This window comes from Rousettus aegyptiacus, unplaced genomic scaffold (assembly GCF_014176215.1).
Source record: "Rousettus aegyptiacus isolate mRouAeg1 unplaced genomic scaffold, mRouAeg1.p scaffold_m13_p_2, whole genome shotgun sequence".
Classification (NCBI taxonomy): domain Eukaryota; kingdom Metazoa; phylum Chordata; class Mammalia; order Chiroptera; family Pteropodidae; genus Rousettus; species Rousettus aegyptiacus.
In genome coordinates this window covers 41,523,143-41,539,109 of record NW_023416295.1, presented here as the reverse complement: position 1 = coordinate 41,539,109, position 15,967 = coordinate 41,523,143, and the positions used below count along the sequence as shown (strand labels likewise).

At 37.3% G+C, this 15,967-nt stretch overlaps 1 protein-coding gene across 1 annotated transcript in view; it reads right to left on the bottom strand.

Annotated features, from left to right (window-relative positions):
* The window catches only part of CWC22 (CWC22 spliceosome associated protein homolog), a 48,925-nt gene extending 33,306 nt beyond the window's left edge, over positions 1-15,619 (bottom strand). The window contains exons 1-2 of the mRNA XM_016164719.2: positions 15,497-15,619; positions 2,639-2,776 (exon numbers count right to left, since the gene is read on the bottom strand). Coding sequence (XP_016020205.2) covers positions 2,639-2,665 — 27 coding nt within the window. The 5' untranslated portion in view covers positions 2,666-2,776; positions 15,497-15,619. The remainder of the gene's footprint in view (positions 1-2,638; positions 2,777-15,496) is intronic.
* Between the last annotated feature and the right edge of the window lie 348 nt (positions 15,620-15,967).

Sequence of the window (15,967 nt, the reverse complement as noted above, 5' to 3'; positions counted from 1 at the left end):
ACTCTGGAGGATACAAAAGATAGGAAAACCCCTCAAGAACTTATAGTCTTTTGTGGGAGAGGGATGGTTATAAAGACTTCTACAATTAAACATAGATGATATGTTACTGGAAGAGCAAGAGAGAGAAAAGGAGGAGGAGGAGGAGGAGAAAGACAGAGATAATAAAACTGCAGTGTCTACTTCTTTTACAAGGCACTGCAATTATTTTGATTACATTAGGGAGACGGCCTCAATTCTATGCTAATGATTTTTAACACATCTCTGCAACATCTGTTGTGAGCAAGAGGGAGAAGCCAAAAATATTGAAGTCGTGAATCAGGATTTTGTAAACATGATCAAGTTAACTAATGACTGGCACACATAGGAAGTACTAACAGAGGATCTTGAGTAGAGCACAATCACATGGTACAGAGTATTGAGGGATGACAGTGGGGAAAGAGGACCTAAACTGAGCTTTAGTAGCTGAATAGGATTTCACTAAGTGAAAAATCATTGTGAGGTGTGATCCAAATAATGATAACCAGAATTTCCCTATTTCCTTTATCATAGAGTTTAGATTAAGTGAAAGCAGTGGTTAAAAATAACATTGTCAAAAATGTCTTTGCAAAACAAATATGGTGTACCGTACAGTTGCCTGCAGTCTCTACAACATAAAGAGAGCAGCACAAGGAGGTGAGTGGAGCAGGGAGCCCGAGTCCAGTGGCTCTGAGCATTCATAAGGCTCAGGACGCAAGTCTTGAAGAGCAAGGGAAAGGGGGGATGGGGGTGAGGAAGGAGATAGGGGGCTTGCTTGAAGCTGTAGTAAGGCTCCTTGGAAAACAAGGGATACTTAGCTAAAGCCTCCTCAACCTAACAGATGAGTCCTCTTGAGCATCAAGGGAATAACTGAGCTTCACCTGAGGTAAGTCGAGGCCCGACCCAGTACCTACTTGTGGCTAACAGGACGGAGAGGGAGGCAGACTAAACTGACAACTGGCTGGAAGGCCAAGCCTCTAACTATGAAGAACATGCTTACTGAAGACACCCACTCCTTGACTGGGGGAATATCACAAAGGATTCATCTAGAACACAAGAGGGAGAGGTGGAAAAGCTAAGTCTAAAATGTGCAGGAAGAAGATTCTGAGAAAGAAAACTAAACACTTCTCCCACTGTATAAAAGGTTAAGTCTAAACCTGAGGGCTCATCTAACATGGTTCAGTCAAGAGCCAGTTTCACATAAGCTCTCCTTATTTTTTTATGTCCCCAGCTCTTAACACAGTCTGCAGTCTGCGACCTACTAGGCTTGCAATTAACTGTTTAAATGCCACTGGACTAATGATTACAAGTCCCAAAGAGGCAGATTTCAGAACAATACGTGAACATATCTACTGATAAACGGGGGTAGCTTTGGCAGGTGAGCCCCCTGCCACAGGAGATATGTGAACACAGGCTCAATATCTACCTAAGCAGGGAGGCTGCAATATGTGTCTTTCGCATAATCAACAGACTTTATAAATGATGGCAGCAGAGCCTGCCTCAGTTTGTAAGTCTATCAATTCAGTTTATTAAGTACTTACCATGCACCAGGCCTTATGGCTGGTGCCTGCTGTTAAGGAGCTCAGTCTACTGATCCTTTTAAAAGGAGGGTTAGGGGAACAGAGTTGGTAGAGGAGATGAGGGGAAAGGTATCCACATTTATAATTAAATAAAAATATATCTTCTTCTTTAATGACTCTGAGACCCAGGTAGTGATGCGTGTGCTGTGCCTGCTTGCAGAAGCATGCAGTTGCAAAGAGAAGTGGAACGGTCTTCTCTCCCACTTTGTCCACTCATTACAGACAAACAGTTTTGAAAGCAGATGGAGTTACCGGTCCTTGTTACTGCTCTGACCTCGTCTCATACTACTCTACCTTTTTTATAATTTGTTCCATCCGCACTAGACCTTTTGCTGCATTTGCTGTTCCCTCTGCCTGGCACATGCTTCCCCCAGGCACCTGTATCCCTCAAGTCTCTGTTCAAATGACTACCTTTTCAATGGGCCCTCGCTATTAAAAATTGCAACCCCCCAATACTACTGATCAACCTTACCCTATTCCTTTTCTCCAAAGCACAAGTCTGGCACTTAACACTCTAACATACTATGTAATTTATTTATGTATTAAGTTTATGATTTATTTTTTCTCCCACTCAACTAGAATGTAAGCTCCACGAGAACAAAGATTTGTTTTGCTAATCATTTCGCCCAAAGTACTTAGAAAGTTACTGAGACACAGCAAGAATTCAATAAATATTTGAATAAATGAATGTATAATGTCTAAAGAACACCAAAGAATAAAGAGTTCATTTATATATATGAAATATGCAACAAAAGGCTTCACTTGTAGACAGACATGCGGAACTGTGACCAGTTGAGGAAGGAGACAGCTTCCATTTCATGATCATTAAGGAAAGCCTGGTTTTTAAGAATGATGGAATTTCCTACCCTGTTATCTTTTTTTCTTTGGAATGTGCTCACTTATGTACTCTTTTTGATGCATGTGTGTGCGTACATGTACACAAACATCTTGTATGTTCTTCCAACTGCTCTTTTGCGCATTACTACTCCCATCTGACGAAGTATCTACATTTGAATTGTGTTCTTTAAGTTTCAAAAACTTACTTTTATGTGTGCCACACTACTTTTCATTTTCTGTCGCCAGTTGATCCTATAAATCAGATTCCTTAAGCTGGTCCAAAGAACAAGTACCAAATGGTATGGATTCTTTGACAGTTTACTTTTTTTGTTTGCAAAAGTCACCTATAAAATATACCAAAGAAAGCTTTGTTAACTTTGACCTCCTTAGTTTTTTAAGTCAGTAGGCATAGATATAATAATTAAAAATTTTTTTAAAAAATCCTTAAATAGTTCTACATAACAATGTGTAAATAGTACATATTATTAGAAAAGACTCTGAATGAGAAAAAATAATAAAAAGGGCATATTTAGTATAATATTTTATTTTAATGACTGAGAAGAACAAAAGTTAATTTAATAACTGATGTCAGATAACCTTATTCAAATTGTTCTCAGTGAAGAAGATCTATACATACATCATAAAACAGTACTGTGACATAAAAAAACAAGCAAACAGAAGAAACAATTTTAAGAGGAATGCTGTATAAACTGAGTATAAAATATTCAACATTTCTATATAAACTAAGAATAAAATATCCAATATTATTGTAAGAACGAACATTCAGGAATAAATATACTCTGCATGAAAACACAAGATGCTCTGCTAAAATGATCAAGTCTTAACGTGATCTTTCAAAGGTACAAAGCTTTAGATATATGCATATATGAGAACTAAGTATTTGGCTCAGAATAAATCTAGTCATCAACATTAAGTGTTAAAATAAAATGTCTTTCAGTATCCATCTGTTAAATAAATTTTAGGAATTTCTGAAAAATGTTGAATTGATAGTTATGTTTACATAGTGCTGCCATTCAAGTATTTTATTGGAATTGCACATTAAGTGGTTTATGAGAATTGAATATCTAAATGGCTTATAATATAGAGTATGGTAAGAAAATTTTTAAAAAAACGAAATAGAAGAAATTGAATCAAAAGAGGTAGAGAAAATGAAGAAAGAACTGTGATCAGTACCAAAATAATTGAACACAACCAGAAAAAGTGTTTAATTTGAATGCCAAAAAGGATGCTACAGATTATCTGGCACAATTTCTTCTTTTATAGATAAAAATACTGAAGATCGGATAGGTCATTTCAATGTCCCAAGCTCTAATACCAATTAGTAGTGGACCATAACTAGATATCTAGCCTGTGGACCCCCAAGTAAGCATTCTTTTCACTAGACCACATACACAAACAATCTTGACACTATGAAGTGGTGGAGAACTGCTATAATTTAATACAGATGGGGATATACACAAATCACTAAGGAAAGTTTTTAATACAATGGTTAGCATGCTATCAAGGTTAGTAAATATAATATACATGAGATTCTTTACCCACTTATCAATGTAAAAAATATAATTTCAATCTAAAGCACTCTACCTCTTATGTATTTATAGCTGCAATTAGACTAACATGCCTCTAGGGAACTCTCAGAGGGAAGAGAGCCAGAGAAGGCAAGCAACACAGGCTGGGTATAAACTTGTCCAAATCTCTAACCACCTCTGCACCAACATATGTACAAAACAGAGCCCTGCTAAGGATCAAAGAACTGAACTGAGATGTGAACAGCTGTCTAAGACAAAGAATTTGCAATGTAAGTCTAATCAAGTTCATTGCCTAAAAAGTCACCACTCCTTAGAGGAATATAACAATCCAAAGTACTCACACAATATTAGCAATGTCCACAACACAATTAAAAAAAAAAAAAATAACTCAACTTATCAGAAAACTGTGGCCTAATCTTAAGAAAATAGACAATCAAAGTACACAAAAACAGAGATGATCCAGATGTTGGAATTAGCATACAAGGCATATTTAAGAGTGCAAAGAAAACCCTGCTTGCAAGGAATAAAAACAGGATAGTTCGGGGAAAAAAAAGCAAAAACCAATCAACCAACCAAACAACAAAAAGTGACATAAGAGAACCAAACTGAAATTCTAGAAGTGAAAATATATGAAGTGAAAAATACACTGAATAGACTTAACAGCAAAATGGAGATAAAGGAAAGTCAGTGAACTTGAGGTAAGATCAATCGAATTATCCAATCTAAACAACAGAGGGACAAAAAAAATTCTAATGAACAGTATCAGGGATATGTAGAACAATATCAAAAGGCCTGATATATGTGTGATTAAAGTTTAAGAAGAGAGAGCAAATGGGATAGAAAAAATATTTCAAAAAATAACAAAACAACAGTTTCCCTAAGTTTGGAGAAAGGCACAAATTTGCAGATTCATAAAGCTCAGAGACTCCCAGGCAGGATAAATATAAGGAAAACCACACTGAAGCACAGTCTTATATAGTAGTCAATAATCAAACTGCTAAAAACCAACGATGAAGAGAAAATCCTGACAGCAGTAAGAGAAAAACATAATTAAATACAGGGAAATAATTCAAATTACTGCTGAATTCTCATCAGAAATTAAGGTAACCAGAAGACAGTAGAATAATCTTTAAAATACTGAAAGGTAAAAACTGTTAAACCTAGAATTCCAGCAAAAATAACCTTAAAATGAAGACAGAATAAAGACATTCGCTGATTAAACAAACAAGCAAAATCAACTAAGAGAAACTAAGAGACTGTATCACCAGTTGACTTGCATTGCAAGAAATGCTAAAGGAAGCTGAAGTTCCTCAAGCCGAAGAGAAATAATACCACTGGAAATTCGAATTTTACAGAAAGAAATTAAGAACACTGGAAATGGTAACTTTCTCAAGATATAGATGACTTTTTCTTTTATCTAAAATACATAGGTCTAAAAACATAAAATACATAGGTCTGTTTAAAGCAAAAATTATGCTATTTTGAGGGGTTATCGTGTATCTGTTCAAAAAACAGGATCTACTGTTCCAGCAACTCTCTAGTTTACAAATTCTGCCCAATCTCGTGTACGACCAAGCTACCCTGAACAAGGCTGATCCTGTCTGATATCGGAAGCAAAGAAGATTTGGGCCTGGTTAGTACCTGGATGGGAGACCACCTAGGAAAATCAAGCGCTGTAGGTGTAAAAAATTAAAAAAAAAAAAAAAAAGCCAAAAAACAACCAAAAAAACCCCCAATTCTGCCCAATCCCTACCCAGATCATCTGACAACTACCTCTAGTCTCACAAATTCTTTTAAGTACCCTTCCTTAACCTCCTTTCTTGAGGCTCCCTTGCTGCTGCAAATAAACGTAACTTTGACTACTAATTAGGTATCTTACTGGTGAGTTTTTATTGCTGGGCTTTAACATACTAGATGAACGAACCAGTTTCTCCAAAAATTCAATAGCATGAGAGACAAAAAAGAAAAGAGCCAGACAGTTATAGAATAAGAGACTTAAAAGACAACAAATATAATGTGCAGATCCCGAATTGAACGATTTGCCCTACTCTAAAATGGGATGTTTTTACATAGTAAGAATCCACATTAACTTGAATTTAGCACTAACTTAATAGACTAACATCCTCTACTAAGCCTCCTTCCAGGAAGGAGGGGGACTGAAGATCGCATTTCCACAGACGGGACAAAATTACAGAAGAGAACACTTTCTAATTCAGTAAGACTGTAAACTTGCTGATAATTATTATATTCATATCATGGTTTTCTGTGCAGAAGAATGAGAATAGGGTGGGATTTGGACCCTCAGAACTACTTTTAACCTTATACATATTTTTTATCCAAGAGAGCTTATCTTGATATGTACTTAAAAATAACTCTTTTTAAAATCATCTATCCTGTGCTCCAGTTAATAATGGAGATTTCTAAGCTCTAATGCCAATAATATACAAACTTTTAAAAATTATTTTTCTCAACTGTATTATATGTATTCCAGAGACAAAAGTCATATGAAATAATGTGGAAAGAAGTGTCCCAATGGGTACTGACGTGCAACAGTTAAGGCAAGCTATCTATCAGCTTTTCAAAACCAGACAATGGGAGGACTGTCAACGAATACAGTAGATCTGCAACAAACTAATATACCATCTACAGGAATAGATTCTATAGCACATTCCAATGATATTTCTGAGCTATTCAAAGATTAATTACATTTCCTGTTTTAGAAGTCAGAAATGTGTAAATTAAGATAACGACAATAATGAATACTGATAAATCATTGCAGCCACAAAGACATACTAGGCACTTCATTAATATAATCCTTTCAATCCTCATATGTATCCTGATGTGGTGATTTTTTTCACATTATTTTTCAATGGGAGAACTGAGGCACAGAGATTTGAATCAATGTGTCCAAGTAAATTACAGCTAGTAAATAACAGAGCTAAAATTCAAAAAGGTTCACCTGATACCAAGACCATCTGATATTGCATCCCAATGAAAATGTCAACATTAATAAACGGATGCCAAACTGGTAAATTACAAAATGTAAATAACACTCTCTACTACCCAGAAAATTTTCCTATCCTAAACTGATCCATTCTTCCAAAGTTCAAGATAGCAAAGGTTTTGATGTTAATATATGAGGCATTACTTCTTTTTAAACATGCATAATAAAAATATTAAGGATTCCTTTATTTAGTCAGCATACATAGAATTCATTGTGACCAGGTACAACATGAGCAAATTACTCGACTCTAATGTTCCAAGATTTAGCATTTTCTTTTGCTTATCCCTCTTGGGTCTTCGGATCTTGTGGTTTCTCTTCTTAATCTACCAACACGTTAAAAAAAAAAAAAAAAAAAAAAAAACACAATTTTCTGCGTATTTTATTTCCAGTCACCTTACTAATTTAAATTGAATGAGTTTTATTTCCGATCAGTGTCATCCTTCCCCTTTCTACCCTTCAACCATCATCACCAAATAATTTTCTGGCAATTAAGTACAAGCTGTTACATTTCCATGTCCCAAAATGTAAGTGTAAAATTGACAATAATGTAGATTGCTACTGTAGTTCTAAACCCAACCCCCCCTCCCCCCCAAAAAAGACACAAAGTACTATCATCATCCAGATTTCTACAGAACATACCTCTAGGGAAATTCCGAGACTTCACATGTGTATGCTTGATACTTAGACTAACTGGAGATTCTTGCAATGAGAACAATTTATTTAGAGTTTATAGCTCTCACTGTGTTTCTTAGCATAACTAGGAGGATTTTTTGATGAATTATTAAATTTCTCTCTCCTGTCACAAGGAAGCAACTCAGCAGAACCACACCTGCTCTCCTGAGCAAGGAGATTTTACAATAAAGAAATGTAGTTTAAAAATGAAGATTTTTCTATCGGTTTTGGCCAGCTTCAGAAAGTAAAATATTTAATAACATTTGTAAGGACCTTAAACTGTTATTTGGAAACTATGCAACTATAAATTCTGGAATTACTTCAAAAATTCAGAAAAGAAGAAAATATTCAACTAATGGTCAAAATGCACTGTTTTCTCGATTATTTCAGTATAACATTTCTATCATTGTCCCTTAGGTGTCCAGTTTAGAGGGACTCATCAAAATATACTAACATAAAATTGTTAAAAGGGAATCAACAAAGTGGACTCCCTTTAGATTGCTCTTCTGCATTCTACACAGTAATAGCAGGCTTGGCAAACTTCAAACATTATAAGTTAAAAAAAAAAAAACAAAATACCCAAACCTTAGTTGTCCAATGGGGTAAGTGATAGTATTAAACAATATTCAAAATAAAAACTAGTTTAAATCTGTTCTAGATGCAGAAAAATGTAATGGGTGGTAGAGGTGGGGGAGAGATCTTCAAGAAAATCCCCAATTAGGACCTAAGTCCCCATCCCTCCCAAATAGTGATTCTCCTTCACAGAGAACAGACAGGAGTAGCAGACTGGCCACAGTTCTGAAGCATTAATGACCAAGAGCGGTATGGCTTCTTCCTATTTTACTGAAGGAAAATTCCTTTGTGTAAAAAATCACTTTAACCTTTTATTGCTTTTTTCTTTCATATATACATATCAGTGAGAAACACCCCCTCCCCCCGCCCATGATATGCCACATAAAGAAAACTGATGTAGTTTGATTTCAGCAAATTCACAATTTCAAGGACATAAAGAGGCCAACATACTCCTGTCCCTTTCAGGGAAAGTCACCAAGTACAGGGTGACAACTCCTATCTTCAATTCTGAAATCTGAAAATACAAGTATTTTTTTAAGCTTGTGGTAAACTCATTTGGCAGCAAAACTTGCCATGCACCAACTTGAGATTTTATGTGACTCTTCATTTGATACACCACAGAAGAGGTTGCCCAGAACCCCAAAAGGGGGGTTATGTTTCTGCAATGTATTTCTTCCCCCAAATCTAAAAAATTCCAAATGTCAAAACTGTTCTGACTCTACAAATTACAAATAAAGAATTGCAGACTTGTACTCCCTGTTGCTTGCTTCCTGGACATTGTATACTAGGAGTATGGTTTCATTCATAATCATTTGAATGACTGAAGACTCCTACGTTCAAATACAGTGCTGGAAGCTGTGTAGATAGCACTGACTGTAAGTGATAAAGATTGTAAGTGATGAGGTATAGACACAGTATAAAAGCCTTTGATTGCTGACTCTGTGTAGGGGAGACAGCACCAATTTGGAGACATTTTAAGACAATTTCAAATGAGTTAAAAAATAATAAAATCTAAAAATTTTTATATTTTTGATGAACTCAGTGATACCAATAACCTAAATAGTGATACCAACACTAAAAATTACTCTATAAACTGCGAGATCTATTATTCTTCATTCATTTCCTATACCATGTAGCCAGTCCATATTGGTCTGCAATTAAGTAACCTCAGAAATCAAAGCTATTGATATGATTGATCATTTGGATGAGCTACTTCATTTTTAAAAATCCTTTGTTGGTACATAGCAAGATCCTCTAATATGGCCAGAATATAGGCTCCATGAGGACAGAGGTTTGTCCATTTTTGTTTGTTTCAAACTTTCTATCAGCTGTTTCCTGATTTATATTATTGATTTTCAAATGAGTTGGTTTCAAAGAAAAATTCTACATGTTGAACTTCTTTACTGATTCATTTAAATGTAAATTATGACACTTATGGGGCAAATTTCCTTTTTCCTGTTTCCTTCTAGTTTTTCTCATTCTTTAAACAACCAAATTTTTTTTTTGGACAGATGAATCTACACTTGATTCCTCCAATTCTTAACCTCACATTAACTCCTCATTCCTCCCAAAATTTGATTTTCCATTCCCAGTACTCCAAAGTACTTATCTAGGTTACAGAAAGACCTCTTTGTTGCTAATTCCGGGCGCCATCTCATTTATCTGACACTGCTCTAGCATTTGGTGCTGCAAATTCCCTTCTTGAAGTTCTTGCTTCTCAACTTACGGGGACCAAGTTCATCTGTTTTTTCTTTTTTTTCTGTCTTTTTCTTTTGTCCACCTAACATTTACTATCCTGTAAAGTTTAATCTTTGCTCACGGATTTTTGTCTGTTTTGTTCATTGCCACATTCCCAACACAGGAAGCTCTTAAAACATATTTGTTAACTGAACAAATGAACAGTCCTTATCTTTTCTCCATGTTTCCTCTGGAAAACTATCTGTACCCTAGACCTTCAACTAACATTTAGAAGAATGGCGTTTACTCCAGCCCAATCTACTCTACAGTGGTCCAAATCCTTACGTCCAAATCCCTCCAGGAAACCTCCTTGGGGATGTCCCAAAGGCCCTCTGAACCAGGGAAGTCCAAATTGGAACTTACCATTTCCTCCTCTCCTCAAACCAGCTCTTCCTCTAAGGTATTACCTGTAAAGCCAGTCAAATGACAATTTCCTTCTCATTCCCAGTCAGTCTCCAAATCGTATTGACCTTCCCAGTTAATATGAGATAGAATCAAATCTGCTCCTCATCCAATTCTCCATGACATTGTATATGGGAGAAGGTAGGGGAAAGATCCATTAGGAAAGATCCCATGAGACAACTTTCATTTTCGAAGGCAAATTGTTTTTGACTTCTCTAATAAGATTTCTCACAAGGTCTACTTTATCTCTAAGCTATAAAAACTTTCACAACTTGCCTCTAAAAATATAAATTATATATGTATGTACGGTTAACTAGTAGGGCTCCACTGTATTCCACCCATGCAGGGCAAAAGATCCTTTAAATATCTGTAAAACTGCCCACAGAGAAACCTAGGCCTTAAATTAAAAGCACGGTCCACTATGATAATGCATATAATACTATATGCAATATTATTCCATACTTTCCAAATTTCCTAAGTTTTTAAAATAGAAATTTTATCTCAATGTCCACTGTATCAACAATGTCTCTATATATTACCCTATAATAGAAGAGTTCTTTAATAGCAGTCGCTCTAGTTACCGAATAAAAACAAATTCTAAAGAACATTTCTACTACTAAACCCTTAATCACCTGTATTTACATCTCCTGCTAAGCCCACCCTGTATTGTCTTAGTTTCCCTCCTACACCTCTCACCTCTCCGTTCAGGGCTTATCTGCTTGGCAACAGGATTTAACTTTCTTCATAAACCGTGGCAATTTGTTTATAGAACAAATACCATTATGGGTTTTTTTTTTTTTTTTGGTCTAGTGACAAAACCCATTAATACTCATTTTTATGATACCAAAGAAGAGACAAAACCTTAAATTTCAAACCTATATCATGACCCTAACTACTTTACTTAATATATGCCTTATGGTAAAGAAATAGCTCTAGTGCTTCTAATTATCCACTGAATGTTTCCTTACTCATTTTGTGCTAACGTTTGTATTTGTGAGAAAGAGTCTCTTTGGCAAAGTTATCAAAATTGAAAAATTTTGTACAAGACAAACAGGAAAATAAAACTAAAAAAAAAAAAATGATGAGGCTGGAGCCATAATTGATCCTCATATTAAGAAGTGTTTCGCAAAAATACAAAGAAAATGAAGAAGTATAATAAAGTTAACAGAAAGAGCAGTATGGTTGTGGTCTTTTTCTACTTTTTTGCTTTACCTCCTATTCTTTTGAAATAATAAAGGATAGAGGATTACAGGCAATGTCTGTGTACAGTGGGGTGATGTATACCTTAAGCTGCAAATAAGACACAGTAGTCTGAGAGATCTAAGTTCCTATATCCTGGCAGAGGTGAAAACTCTAAGTGTTTTAGCAATGTTACAAACACAATATTACTGGAAAAGAGGAAGTGCAACTAAGCGGGTCTGGGGGATACAGAAAGAAGTGGGTCTGGAGGCAGAATCTTGAAGGACAAGTAGGAAAGGGGAAAAAGGTCATTCCCCACATGAAAAGTGGAGAAAAGGCATAAAGCAATGAGCTCAGCATGTATAAAAACTCAGAGACATGAAAGAATTTAGGGGATTCCAAGTTTCTAAGTATAGAAAACTGAGTAGAAATAAGAGGGAACACAAGACTCATGAAGCTAAAGCCTGAAAGACCTTGTATGAGAATACTTGAAGTTTTTGATCACAGCTACATATCCAGAACCTAGGATAGTGCCTGCCACTTACTAGGTTCCAATTCTAAAATTAAATTTAAAAGAGGGTGTGCAGACTTTAATGATTATTCCTATTTCTCCCTACACACAACTCCCTATAATGGTATTCTGACTTCTTTACCAAGGAATACCACAGCAGCCTTGTCTTACCTATTAACCTCTACTTCTAGGAACCCCTGAGCTATATCTATCATCAACTGCATCAAGACAGCACTATCGGGTGCCATCCCCTGTCTTCAACCCATGTTAACTGGATGAGCAGCTTGAATAAATCTCCCTACTGAGATGAAGAAAAAAAAAAGCCAGTTCCTTTGATGACATTGCAAGAGGAAACTGGACCCTCAAGGTGAAGTTACTTCAACTTATAAAAACAAGTCTAATTATTGAGTGTGCCGTATGCCTTCATTCATACCACTTTGTTCTCCCTCTCAGAGTATCTGTTCCTCAGCTTGCTCAATTAAGTATATGGGCTGGATATGTACTGCCAATGCTCACAGTATAGCTTTGAACGTGGACTTTCTAATTAATTAGTCGTTTAGTAAACCTCATTCTAAGTTTTAAAGAAAACTTGGAGGTGGTGGCCTCCAGAGAAATCTATGAAGTAGCCCCTAGTCACTTAGCACTATATTCCATTAAAGGCTCTTGTCATCCGTTGTCCTGATAAAAAGAGAATTCGGGGGAGGACCCTCAAGGTAACTTTTCAGGTGGAAGTGAACTGTCTAGCCTGATCGATTCGTGAGTTAGGCATAAAGTCAAGTTAAATGTGAATCTCCACCGGGTCTCTCCTTCCCATTAGCTAACTTATTCTATAACCTCAGGATTCCATATGTCCTCAGGCCAAGGCAGCCTATACCATCTTTTTGGTTATCTGTTCGCTGGGAAAGACTTACTAGCTTGGCTACGAATAGCAAAAGCTTGCTTTAATCTGTTGCTTCCTCTCCTGATATTATTTTTGAAGAGAATGCTTTGAAAGTTTGCACTTTGTTGTAGGCATTGGAATGTCTCTTCCAATGTCCACTTGGGACATGCATATACTAAGAGAAAATATTACTAAGTTTGGAAGTTTGCTGAAATTAATATGCCAGAAGCCTTTTGTTCCATCACCTTCCCATGCTAGGATTCTCAGACTCAATAGAAAAGGAGAGAAATACAACAAGGAAGCCCTCAAAGTCTTCAGTGGGATCAGCTACTGAACTACTTCTTAAACTAGCTCTAGGCTAGCCATGACTTACAGCAAGTTAAGGACACATTAAGTAGTACAAAATTCAGTCTAAATACATGTGGGCAATAAACAGAAAATAATGTTCAAATTAAGGCATGAGCATTATAAATACACAATATGTCATCATGTACTCTCTTAAGTGGTCTCAGGTACAATGGCCACTGTAGATCACTTGGAAATAAACAATCACCACAGAGTTGAGTTAACCTCTAACAATCTAGCAGCTGGGAAAACTGACAAAGCTAAGAAGGTTTAAGAAAGATGGTTAAGTAGTCTTCGTGTCAGAATTGTAGAAGTGATTGGAGCTAAACTATCTAACGTGCAGGACATGATGGCATAGTAACAAGGAAATACTGACCGGCCATAGATCAAATACTTTGAAGCAAGGAAGGCATCAAATCTGATTCAAGTGGTGGGGTTTAGGGTGAACCATAACAGATCCGTAGGATATGGACTAGAACAGTCGCTCTCAAACTAACTGGCATGAGAACGATGTGGATGGTTTGATGGTCCCTTATTCCTCAGTTTCTGATTCAAAAGGACAGGGATAAAGCCCAATAATTTACATTGCTAACAAGTTCCATGGATGCTATGGATTCAAGAAACTCCATTTTCAGAATTACTGGGCCAGAGTACCAGATCAAGGTTCTTGGATTCTTAAGTCCCAGAGCCCCAGTCAAATGAGGTGGGAAAGGCTCCATGAAAGTGGCATGTGGTATGGGCACATTAAAGGTGGAAGGGCAACATTTAGAACCGAAGAAAAAGAACTAGGGCACATAGAGAATGAATCAATTGTAGTAGTAACAACAACAGCTAACACTGTATGCCAGCCAGCACAGTGCTTTATATGCATTATTCTTCTTCATCTTCAAAACAATCCAGAGACAGGTACTATGATTATCCACATTTTTCAGATGAGGATGCTGAGACTTAAGACATTAGGTAATCTGCCCCAACTGACTGACCTAATATGTGCAGAAGACTGAAATCTTTGGCTTACTGTTCCATCACCCAAGACCAACACAAGTAGGTCTCCTCCTCCTACAGATGTTGTCTGTATCAACACTTTTTTTGATCAAAATCAGACTTTTAATACCAATTCTAAATTTGTTTTCCACAGTAGAATGTTAATTTAGGTTAACTCCGGAGTTCACAATCCTATAAAACAAATCTAAATACAGTTAAGGAGGAGATAAACTGCTCTTCTGAAGCCTACGTTTGCTTGTTTACCTATTTCCAGTCTGTAGACACCTAAAAATACAAAGGAAACTCTTACCGCACTTATCAATCACTTAATTTTTGCATCAGGAATAGCCTTACCCCATTTTTTCCCTTCTTGATTTATCTCGAAGAATTGTAAGGATAAGGTGAAAATAAGTAAAGCATTATTGCAATAAGACTCGGTGAAATTAACTATTATATTACCAGTACATGCAAGCATACTGTAGGATCCTGAGCTCGACAGAGAGGTGGAGACTGGAGACCTAAGTTTGGGAGCTATCACCTTATTAGAAGTGGATCACTTTGTGGAAGGATAAAGAATGACAAAGAGCAACATATACTGAGGATCAGAGTCCCCAGGACTAAACACTAGGAAAATCACTATTTATGGGAAATGTGTGAAAAAGAAAGGACTAATTAAATTTTAAAGACGCAGTCACAGAGAAATTACGCCGGGAAGAGGTATAGGAGTGGATCTTCTATTTTTCAACTAACCACAATTCATTAATCCCACTCCCATGGCCTGCGGCCAGGCACTAAGAAGGGGGCTTTGGGAAGCCCAAACGACTTGAGAAGGTCTAAGTGACCCTAGGCCGAACACACCGCACAAAGAAAGGAGAACGACCGCTGGTTCTGAATTTCAGCAACAAAGGCACGGTGGAGACAGTATGAGAAACCTCACTAGGAAGCTAAGTCAGTCCGCGCAGGCGGGCGTGGAGTTCGCAGGCGGGCATGGAGTTCCCGGCCGCCCCTTCCCCATCCGCTCAGACTCCTCCGCCCGACCAGCACTCACACTCCAACCTCGCGGGCCGGCGCGCGGTGGGCAGAGTCGAGCCCACCTACACGCCGACTACGGCCAAACTGACGAGCCTGCACCTGCTCCTGGGCTCCTTTCACTTCCCACCGGGTTCGGCAACCCACCACCCTCACTCTGGATCGCTGACTACGGCGCGTCTACGGAATTAGAATTACCTGGAGCTCCACCGCGCCGCCATTACACCGGAAGTACGTCACTTCCCTTTCCCGCCCCTGGAAGTAGGAAGGAGTTAGTGAAATACATAAAAACCTGGTGCAACATTGGCTTTGATATGTTATCCTGTTAGCCTATCTTAAAAAACATATTGTAATATCCAATTCAGAGAAGTCGATCCGGCCACGCTTTCTCCTTCCTAAAACGGCGACAAACGAGGACTTGATAAAAACTACGAGGTCCAGCATCCACCGCCTGTGAAGGTGGAAGTGACGCGAAGCAATTGTAGTTTAGGCTAATGTGGCCGCGGTGTATGTCGGGAATTGTAGTTCTGGATACGCGCCAGAGAGTACATTCAGGAAGCCTTCTGAAAACGTGGTAATGTGAATAAGGTGTAGCAAAACCTATTTTAAAACTATTTCTTTGCAGATGCAAAGAGTAGACTGTAGTGGTCATTTTACGTGAAAACCTTA